At 44.9% G+C, this 11,105-nt stretch overlaps 1 protein-coding gene across 2 annotated transcripts in view; it reads left to right on the forward strand.

The window, feature by feature from the left end:
- PREP (prolyl endopeptidase) overlaps nt 1-829 on the forward strand; it is a 105,204-nt gene extending 104,375 nt beyond the window's left edge. For both annotated transcript variants that reach the window (XM_060190699.1, XM_060190700.1), the window contains one exon: nt 47-829. In XM_060190699.1, the coding sequence (XP_060046682.1) occupies nt 47-341 (295 nt within the window). In that variant the 3' untranslated portion in view covers nt 342-829. The remainder of the gene's footprint in view (nt 1-46) is intronic.
- Nucleotides 830-11,105: the final 10,276 nt, after the last annotated feature.

The raw sequence follows: 11,105 nt of genomic DNA on the forward strand, positions 1-11,105 counted from the left end.
GTTATCCTAGTGAACGAGTAACTCCAAGAGCACTCTCGCCTTTCAGATACTCGCCGTTGCATAACGTGAAGCTGCCCGAGGCAGACGACATCCAGTACCCGTCCATGCTCCTCCTCACGGCCGACCACGATGACCGTGTGGTCCCACTTCACTCCCTGAAGTTCATCGCCACCCTTCAGTACACCGTGGGCCGCAGCCGGAAGCAGAGCAACCCCCTGCTCATCCACGTAGACACCAAGGCAGGGCACGGAGCCGGGAAGCCCACAGCCAAAGTGATAGAAGAAGTCTCAGATATGTTTGCGTTTATAGCACGATGCCTGAACATCGACTGGATTCAATAAGTGGGGTTTCCCCACTCCCTTCTGACAGCCGCAGAAAACCTCAAGGGCTTTCACACCATTAACAACAGAGAGGCCGCCGGGCACAAGGCTTCCCCATGTGAACACGATTCCTGCCCACAGACTCCAGTCGGCACAACTGCCGCGGGGATTTTATCTTTTTTAGGCTTCTCTTTTTAGTAAGCCCTTGGTGTGTTTCTTTTTCCACCTTGTGCGGGCATATTTAAAAAAAAAAAAAAAAAGCATGTTTGGGTCAATAGCTAAATGACAGCCAATACATTTGTGAATATTAGATTGCTGGGTTGAGAGTCATAGACATACTTATGAATTGTAGTTGGACATACTTCATATATAGCACTTTGGTGATATTTGCTCCTATAACCATAACCAGTATATCTTTAAATAAACTTGGGAAATGTTCACATTAAAAAAAAAAAAAAAGAAAAAAGAAACTTCTTTGCAAAAATAATAAATGTTATTTAAGAATGGGAGGCTTAATTCCTGGTTCCTTTTGTGTTGAGAGACCACTCCAGCATGCAGCCAATATATATCCTGTCACAGTTCTCCGGGAATAAGCATTCACCTTTCCATGTAGCTTGATCTCCAGACAGTGAAGTCACAGAAGTTGACACTGGAGAAAAAACAGTGTGCCCTCATTTTCCCTGATGAAGTCGTCAAAGGTGGCTCAGTGTCTTGAACCTGTCAGGTGATAATCTCATGAATCTTTATTTGGATGCCTCCTTTGAAAAACCAGTGGTCCAGAAACATCAGATAATTCACACATCTCTTGTCTAGCTGTGTGATTCCAGAGTTTTTCTGGAGGAGACTAGAAGATAGCTCATCGATAGAACATATTCTTTGTGTGTGAATCCTTAGCCAGGTGACGACTGAAGTCACTCGCGCCAGCTCTCACACGTGCTGCAGCCAGATCCCAGATCCCAGATCCCAGACCACCTGGACCCTGCCCGAGTCTGGGAGAGAAGCCATGGCCCGCGTCAGGTCGATGGTGGAGTGGTGGATCACTCCCAGTCTTAAGCTTCTAGACTCACTTTTTATCTGACCCTTCCCCTTCTCAGATCTGCGGAGGCTGGGGTGGGGGTGGGGTGGGGGTGGAGGGCTCACCATGTGGGTAGGAGGTCAGTTGACCCTCAAGCAAAGCAGATGTGCACCACGGGGATCCTATTTCAGGGAGAATTTTGTCAACAGAATGTCTCTTCCATTTGTACTGTATCCTCATGTCGCATACCAGCTATGTGGCAGACATTTTTCCCCAGGGTATCATAGTTGTGGCTCTAATGCGTGTTTTGAGCATGAATGGTTGACACCCCCAGAAGCTCGTCTACCAGTCTCCCCTTGGCATGCCCGCCTGTGGTTGAGCGAGATGTGGTCAGAGTACGGGGAGAATTCCAACCAGCTATCAGCCTCGCCGCATCACCCCACCCCTCCTCCTTCTGGTGGGCTTCACCTTCCTTCAATTTCTATTTCCCCGTTCCTGCACCACTATCCATACCTTCTCATCGCCATGCTCTCTTTTTCCTTACGAGGAGACATTGGTCTCATCGGCCAGCTGGCTACGTCCCCTGCACCGCTGCCCCTTTATAAACTTGTAGCTGAAACAATAAAGCATTCCGTCCACTGCCACGGTACCCTGAGGGTTTGTCATACCGTCCCCGCCGCCATGGTCCACTGGAAGACTGCTCAGCGAGCTCACCCCTGCCGCTGCTGGCCCGAGATTCCCCGCTCTCTGTCTGTCTCCTGGTGGCCAACAGGCCAGACGGTGAAGTGGGAGCAGGGCTGGCCCGTTCCCCCAAGGAACCCAACATCAGTGAATTTCATGTTCAGTTATGGTTATCCTATGTACGGTGCTTATGCCTGAACTGTTAGAGGCGCATCGAAGATAAAAAAAAAAATCAGTGCGCCCACCTTTCTGCTGAGCTCAGTGTGCTTCACAGGAAATAGCATGGCTGACTTTGGGCCATGATTTGAAAGAGCTCTAAGAAAAAACACTAATGTCTATAACTTGGGAAATAGGACTTTCCTGGGAAAGTGCAAGCCACTGGAAGAAGAATCTTTAAGCTACTTTTAAGGTTCATTATTTCCATCAGAAATGAACTGAGGCAAAGAACTGTTTCGTTCTCTTAGCTCAGCATTTCCCCAACTGATGTGCAAGGGAACAGGTGTTTTGTTTCTCTTTTAAAAAAAATGCTGTGATGTATTCCCACCTGCAGGGGAAAAGCTTGCAAGTGGTAAAGCAGTGCTACAGGAGTCTCTCTCTCTCTCTCTCTTCCCTCTCCCTCTCTCTCCCTCTGCCCCCCTCCCCCTATCCCTCTCCCTCCACGCTCCCTCAGCCTCTTCATGTCCCCCTCCCCTTTCTGTCACCCTCTTCCCTCGATTTCTGGCTGTCTCTATCCAATAAATATAGATAATTTAAAAAAATTAAGGCACCTGACAAAATTTAACATTTATCCTGATAACAAAGTGAAATTATAGAGGACCGGGAGGTGGTGCGCCAGTTTAAGCGCACACAGTACCAAGTGTTAAGGACCCACACAAGGATCCCAGTTTGAACAGTGAAGCAGGTCTGCAGGTGTCTTTCTCCTTTTCTGTCTTCGCCTCTTTCAATTTCTCTCTGTCTTATCCAAAAAATAAAAATAAGAAGAATTGCTGCAGGAGCAGTGGATTCACCGGGCGAGCACTAAGCCCCAACCATAACCATGGGGGCAAAAAAATTTAAAATGTGAAACTGTAATATCCCTGAACAAAATAAAGCCCGTATGTGATAAGCCCACTGTTAACATCTACTCAATAGTAAAAATGGAAACTTTTTCTCTAAACTTAAGAATAACACAAGGATATCCACTCACTTCATTTTTATTCGGCATAGTATTTAAAAGCCCCAGCCAAAACATTTTTGGAAACTAAAAATAAAATGCAGATTGGAAAGGTAAAGTAAAAATATCACTATTTCCAGAAAATCCAAGACTTCAGTTTAAAAAAAAAAAAGAAGAAAAGAAAATGTTAGAGTGAGCCAAACGGTGACACACCTGGTTAAGTGCACACATTACCATGTGCAAGGACCCAGGTTCAAGCCCCAGCTCCCCACCCGCAGAGGGGAAACTTCACAAGTGATGAAGCATGTCTGCAGGTGTCTTATCTGACTCGCTTCTTAATTTCTCTGTGTGCTAATTAAAAAAAGAAAAAAATGGTCTCCAGGAACAGTGGATCATAGTACAGGCACCAAGCTCCAGGAATATAATTCTAGTGGCAGGAAAAAGGAAAAAAAAAGTTAGAATTAATAAATGTCTTAAGTCTTTACTTTCAAGATATAAAGTCAGTATACAAAACCTGTTGTCTATCTATATGCTAATAATGAACCTTCAGAAAGGAAAACAATTTTTTATGATTGCATAAAAAAAAGAGGGGCCAGGTGGTGGTGCACCTGGTTGAGCACACATATTACAGTGCACAAGGACCCAGGTTCAAGCCCCTTGTCCCCACCTGTAGGGGGAAAGCCTTGCGAGTGGTGAAGCAGATCTGCAGGTGTCTCTCCCTGTCCTCTCTTCCCCTCCTCCCAATTTCTAACTGTCTCTATCCAATAAATAAATAAATATTTTTTTTTAAAAAACAAGTGAATGCCTTGGAATACATTTAACCAAAGGAATGAAAGCCTGTCATTTGAATTGGACCGGAGGCTGAGGGCTGTTTTGAACAGCAAGCAGTTTCCCTCACAGGGCCCAGCTGTCACTCCCCTCTCTACTGCAGGTGTCCATCCAACATGGGCTCTGCTGGTGCCGGGCCGGCTTTTGAATCCCCTGCATCCACTTGTCAGTCTTCACTCTGTTGGTGAGCTCAGGGACCCCTGCAGAGAGGCCACTGTGGCAGGAGGGGAAACAGGAAAGCAAGCAGATGCCCTCTCACACCACTGTGAACTGAGAAGGCTGTCATCACCTCTGCTGCTCAAATTCTAGTGCGAATGATCCTAGGGAAAGGAGCAAGCTAGCAGTGATGAAGGATTTACATGCAGTGGGCCGTGAAAAGCTAGAGAGTCTCCTCACTGGAGACAAGGACCATGATAACCCAGAGCTGAACAGGGTGCTGGCCACAAAAATATGTGCCCACATACACGCACAGAGAGAGAGAGATTCGTGCTCAGAAAAAGAACCTGGGATCTGCAATATACCAAACTTCCCAGGTGATTCTTTAAAAAAAAAAAAAAGCTTTATGGGAGTCAGGTGGTAGCACAGTAGGTTAAGGACAGGCGTAAGGATCCCGGTTTGAGTCCCCGGCTCCCCACCTGCTGGGGAGTCGCTTCACAAGCGGTGAAGCAGGTCTGCAGGTGTCTATCTTTCTCTCCCCCTCTGTCTTCTCCTCCTCTCTCCATTTCTCTCTGTCCTATCCAACAACGACAACATCAATAACAACAACTATAAAAACTACAACAATAAAACAAAAGGGAATGAATAATTTAAAAAAAAAAAAAAAAAGCCTCAGAGAGGATTTGGTATTTATTTCTGCTTGGGTAAAATGATGTGCTTAGCCGTACATTCTAACACAATATAAAAATATTTAAAATAAACTATTTTTTAAAAAGCTTTATTTTCCTGAGGTTCAAGGGTCCTGCTTCATCAGAGGTGGTACTAGGTTATGAGTCGTGATCCAACATGGAAGCTCTTGTGCCAAGCCACAGGCCAGTTAACAAGCCTGCAAGTCTCCTTGGCCAGCAGATGACCCTGCGAGCGTCAGCACGGAGCAGAGATGGACGACATGATTGCCTGTGTGTAGGCACCAGCTTCACCAGCATCCTCCCTGCTTCCTGGAGTCAGGTAACAGAAAGAAGACGAGCTCCTGGTCGCACCTGGCATTAGCAGCCCAAGGACACGTGTGGTTTAGACATCTGGTCCATGTCCTGTGCCTGTGGACATCAATGTATCTGTCCCCTTGTTTCCTTGCAACAAGACCTAATTGCACCTGTTTGGGGGTTCTGGTCCTTTTGACCATTAGCCGTGCTCTTTTTTCCTCCTCCTCCTCCTCTTCCTCCTCCTCCTTCTTCTCTCTCTCTCTCTCTCTCTCTCTCTCTCTCCCACCTTTAGCCGGTAAATTTATTTTTTTGATATATGACACTCTTACCGCCATCTCCTTACTAAGGAATCAAACATGCAGGTGCTGTGTTCTAACCACTGAGCGCCTCTCTAGTTACTCCCAGGTGATTCTGACGTAGAGGTCAGCTGAAGAATCATGCATTAAACTCACCAAAAAGATGTAAGCGTTTAGGAAACTCTCTGAGACATTTTTCTCTGCTTCTCAGATGTCTTTAATGTCGTAACCCTGCTATGATTTGGAAAGGCACCTACGTTTATTTTAAATTACATAATACTGAATTTTTTATAGAAAATTGGCTAAAAGTTCTAACATATTCAAATCTCAGTTGAATTTGAACGTATTACAAGATGTCATTTTTCCTGGTTAAGAAGGGTTTTATTCTGTTTAAAATACCACTTTATTCCTTAAGGTACATTAAATGTCACTCTCTAGCAGGACAGATAGAATCCTTTTGAGATCATGATATGAAGTCTTACTGTCCTATTCTAAAGACTCCAGTCACTGCCAGTGTCCTGCAAAGGCATTGTCAAGCTCTGGTCACTCCATTGTATTTATTGATTTTAGCCAGAGCACCCCTCAATCCTGGTTTCCAGGGGTGGTGTGGGCTGAACCTGGGATCTGTGGGCCTCTGGCATAAGAGTCTTTTGCATGACTGTTATGCTGTCTCCTTTTAAGTCCTAGTCTCCACATTTTAAAACTCAGAAGGACTGTGCTTGGCCGCGGAGTACCACCAAGAGTCAGTCTCAAGGTCTGAAGAAAAATGCAGTCAGTTCCAGTGTCAAATAAGCCAGTCTCAGTCTTTTGGTATTTAAATAAAAATCAAGCAGTTTCAAAAACCCAAACAATAAATTATCTATGACAAATTTATAATAACTAATTTCATAGGTTTCAGGACATTTCAAAATTCCAATGTTGGGGGGGGCAAGCAGTGGCACACTTGGTTAAGTGCTTACATTATAGCGCCCAAGGCCCCAGGTTCAAGTCCCTGGTCCCCATCTGCAGGGAGAAATCTTCACAAGTGGTGAAGCAGGGCTGCAGGTGTCTATCTAGCTCCCTATTTCCCTCTTCCCCTCTCAAATTCTCTTTGTCTCTATCCAATGATAAATAAAAATTAGAAAAAAAGAAAAATTTTTAAAGTAATTTTAAAAAAGAAAAATGTCTCCCAATCTCAGACTTATTAAAGTCTCAACATGAGACCCAAGTATACCTGAGTCTCACTTCTAAGCAAAATATGCATTATTAACAGTGGGCTCCAGTTAGAGTCAGGAGTGAACTTCAGTGGGGACATGCCTATAAACCTAAAATATAAACTCAGTAACCTTCCAGTGAGTGTGATGTGAAATCATTTGGGAGAACCAATCGAGGGTTTCCTCCATGACTACTTGCACACTGTATGTAATTTTCATTTGTGATTAGTGTAGAATTTAACTAGAAGGCAAGTTGATTAAACCACATGACCACACCACACTGTCTTTTATTCATTTGGGGCATGCATCTTGGAGGCATTCTGAGCATCTTTCAGTATTAAACAAGGCATCTAAAAGTAGGAACCAGAAAGCAAAAAAAAAAGGCTTCCAAAGAGCAGAGAAAGCAGCATTAGGCATCGGGAATGAACGCAAGTTGAGTGCTGAATGCAGCCTGGAGTCAGCTCGACCCTGGATAAACTTGGTAAATTACTCAAAGCGTCAAGAGTCACAGCTTCTTCAGACACAAAATAAAAATACTGTTTACCTGGCAAGGCTGTGCTCGAGCACTTCCATTCAAAGAGTAGTTACCACCTGTGACTAAGTCTCTCTGTCTCTACCTGGGTTCTCCTGCCTGCCTCCTTCCAGTCCTGGTCTTTGCTGCACTGTGAAGGTCATGAAAATCTGTGCCCTGCGTTGACCCCTGCTGAGGCTCAGAGACCCATTCATCCATGCAGACAGTATTTTGCCACTAAGCACTGTCTCCATCCAGCATAGTGCCCATGTCCTCTGTCGCTTGGGATCTTCCCGGAGGGCAAGGGGAGCCCTTGTGTTCCCTCCACAGGACGGTGTTCAAAGGGACACAGTTCCAATGAGGCAGTAACAGTGCTTATCGGGAAAGATGCCAAAGCAAAGAGACCCTACAGAGAGTAGGATTAGGGGAACAGCAAAAGCATGGCCCAGCAGAGGTTTTTGTAAAGAGACTGTACATTTAAATTTTGTTTTCATTTAATAGTTTTTTATTTTTTTGCTTTGTTTACTTGTGATTTAATAATAATAAGATTGTAAGATAACAGGTATAATTCTACACTATTCTCACCACCAGAATTCCATGACCCATCCCCTCCTTTGGAAACTTTCCAATTCTTAATCCCTCTGGGATTGTGGACCAAATTTTTTTTTCTTTTTTCTTTTTCTTTCTTTTATTTTGCCTCCAGGGCTATCGATGGTGCTTGGTGTCCACATGCCTGCACTATTAATCCACTGCTCTGGGCAGCCATTTCTCCCCCCCCCCCCTTTCTATTTTTACTTGGCAGAACAGAGAGAAATTGAGAGGGTAGGGGAGAGAAAGAGGAGGAGAGAAAGACAGACACCTGCAGACCTGCTTCACCGCTTATGAGGTGACCCCCCCCTGCAGGTGGGCAGTAGGGGCTTGAAACAGGTCCTTGCACATGGTGATATGTACGCTTAATCCAATGCACCACCGCCTGGCCTACCCCAAAATTTGTTTTGAGGTGCAGAAGGTCTGGCTTCTGTAACTGCTTCTCCGCTGGACCTGGGCACTGGCAGGTCAGTCTATCCTCCAGCCTGTTTCTCTCTTTCCCTCGTGGGGTTGGGCTCTGGAGAGGGGAGGTTCCAGGACACATCGGTGAGGTGGTCTGCTGTGGTAGCTCCCCTTTCCATCTACCATGAGATATATGTCACCCTCCATCTAAAAGGAGCAAAATGAACACCAGGAATGCTGGAGTCATGCAGGTACTGAGTCCCAGGAAAAATCCTGATGACAAAAAGCAAGAGCGACAAGAGTCAGAAGCATCCCTTGCTGTAAGAATTTCAAAATGATTTTTTTTTTCCATCTGAAGGTTCAACATCACTCCAGAAAGTTTCTACATATTTTCTGTCACAGTTTTGTGAAATTCCCCGTACTGATAGTTTATTCAGCTAGTTCTAGGGGACAATGCTGGAGTCAATATAGAGATGAGTAAATCAAGGGCCTCAGCTTACCAGGAATCTCCAATCTAGTGAGGGAACAGAGAGGGGAGATGAATAGCTGTGTGATTAGCTGTCCAACAGCGGAAGGACTAATAGTGAATTCTAAACAACACTTCTTGGGGCTGGGCAGCAGCATACCCAGTAGAGTGTACATGTTCCCATACACAAGGACCTGAGTTCAAGCAGTGAACACTTCACAAGCCGTGAAGAAGTCCTGCAGGTCTCTCACTTCTCTCTCCCTCTCATACCACCCCCCCCCATTTCTCTCTGTCCTACCAAATAAAAATAAAGGGAGGTAAGTGGCCATTGGGAGTGATGAATTCACTGCAGGTACTGAGCCTAAGTGGCAAAAAAAAATAATAATAATTAAAAAGAACACTTGTCTTGTGTGATCTCATGTCAGTGGCAGTGAGATAAGTGCTGGGAAATGCCCTGATGGATTTCCTCCAGTGAGTACAGAATTGGACTCCTTGAGCATGAGTTCCCGTGATGACCATTAATAGAAGTGTTACACAGCAGACATTCCTGGTCTTAGTCCTTTGACCTGGGTAAGTGGAGGAGGGTGGGAAGTTTCAGTCTACACGCTAAGTCTGTGTGTTAGGTTTTACTGAAAGCTGGTGGTGAGCAGGAATCAGGAACAGAAAGTAAGACCTGACACAGGGACCTGCTGCAGGTCTGTGTGTGTTCCAAAGTGCTAACTGGGAGTGGAAATATGCTTGGGAAACCAGACAGAAGGGAGGCAGGGCTGCTGTTGTACCATGAGTTTGAGATGACACTATTTGTCCCCAGAATTTCCATCCTGGTGGCAGGCAGAGTTGTCTGCAGAGATCTGAGAGCAGACCAACTTAGTCCTGGCAAGGGTTAGCTATAAAAGCAAATAGGGTGTATATTCCAAACTAAAGAGCACTGCCTGGGGCCAGGTGGTGGTGCACCTGGTTGAGTGCACCTGCTACAACACACAAGGACCAGGGTTCAAGCCCCCGGCCTCCCACTTACAGGGAGAAAGCCTCACAAGTGGTGAAGCAGGTCTGCAAGTGAATCTCTCTCTTCTCTCCCCCCCCATTCCTTTCAATTTCTCTCTGTCTCTAACCAAAAATAAAATATTTCATAAAGGAATGAAAGACCACTGCCTTGCTGAACATTAGAATCAGAAATTATTTAATTGATAAACTTGGGATAGATACTTTAAAAGAACTGAGGGAATCAAGAACTATAACAGTTCCCTCCAGAGGACAGCTAAGGGACACTCAGCCCTAGGGAATGAATCAAGGACTCACACCTATGAGGTACCTCCCCAGAATAAGTTTTAAAATTACAAATCCTTATAGAGAAACAGATGGAAAGGAGACACACAGAGAGACCAAAGCAGGGTCCTGCCATCCATGTAGCTCCCCCCTTGATGCTGACCATGGTGCTCCCATGTAGAGCCAGGGATTGAACCCATGGCCTAAAGTATGGTGAGGAGTGTGCTCTACTGACTAAGTTATCTCCTGGCCCCAGCTAGTAAATATAATAGAAGAAATGTAGCAAAACTTAGAATAAGCAACACACGTTTTCAGGATGAAATGTTGCCAGGAACTTGGAAATTAAATTAGATCTTTTTTTCAATTTTTAAAATTTTTTAATACTTACTTATTTTCCCTTTTGTTGCCCTTGTTGTTTTTTTTATTGTTGTAGTATTGTTGTTGTTATTGATGTCATTGTTGTTGAATAGGAGAGAGAGAAATGGGGAAGACAGAGAAGGGGAGAGAAAGACAGACACCTGCAGACCTGCTTCATCCCTTGTGAAGCGACTCCCCTGCAGGTGGGGAGCCGGGGCCTCAAACCAGGATCCTTATGCCGGTTCTTGAGCTTTGCGCCACCTGTTCTACTGCCCAACTCCCTGAAATTAGATCCTTTTAAATAGGCATTGAAGTTTCTCTTCTTTCACATTAGAGGCTAGAAGTTGACCAAGATGTACCCAGTATTCAGCGTACCACTCTGGGCAGGATACTCTACTTAGAAAACTGCTATTCTGCCCAAAATCTATGAGGGAAAAAAGGAGAATCAAGGGGCCACCCATGTGAGGTTTAAGCCGGCCCTCTTCAGAAGAGGGTTCTGGTGCTGAGTTTTTTTATGTCACCACGTAAATAAAGAACACCATATTTTTGTTTGCTGTTCAGAGCTGATAACCAGAGAGAATCTGAAGGAAGAGTCAAGAACACAAAACGCAAAGCCGGGAAGGGAATATCAGGAGTCGAATTTTATTGAAGGTGTGCATCAAGAGCTGAGCTACTGAGAATCATTGCCACAAAAAAGAATCCGTGACACCAAAACACACGTAGAAAGCAAAACATCTAGATGGTGACTGTGGCTGCCAACCAAAGGAAGCAAGGCAAACTTAACACTGATGTTTCTGGGCTTCAGCCTGTTCCTGTGTTTGATGTCAGGCACAGGAACAAATCGTGGGGACCTAATGGAACTGGTCTTCTGAGGTCAAAGATTCAGAAGT

The sequence above is a fragment of the Erinaceus europaeus genome, chromosome 4, assembly GCF_950295315.1.
Source record: "Erinaceus europaeus chromosome 4, mEriEur2.1, whole genome shotgun sequence".
In the NCBI taxonomy this organism is placed as follows: domain Eukaryota; kingdom Metazoa; phylum Chordata; class Mammalia; order Eulipotyphla; family Erinaceidae; genus Erinaceus; species Erinaceus europaeus.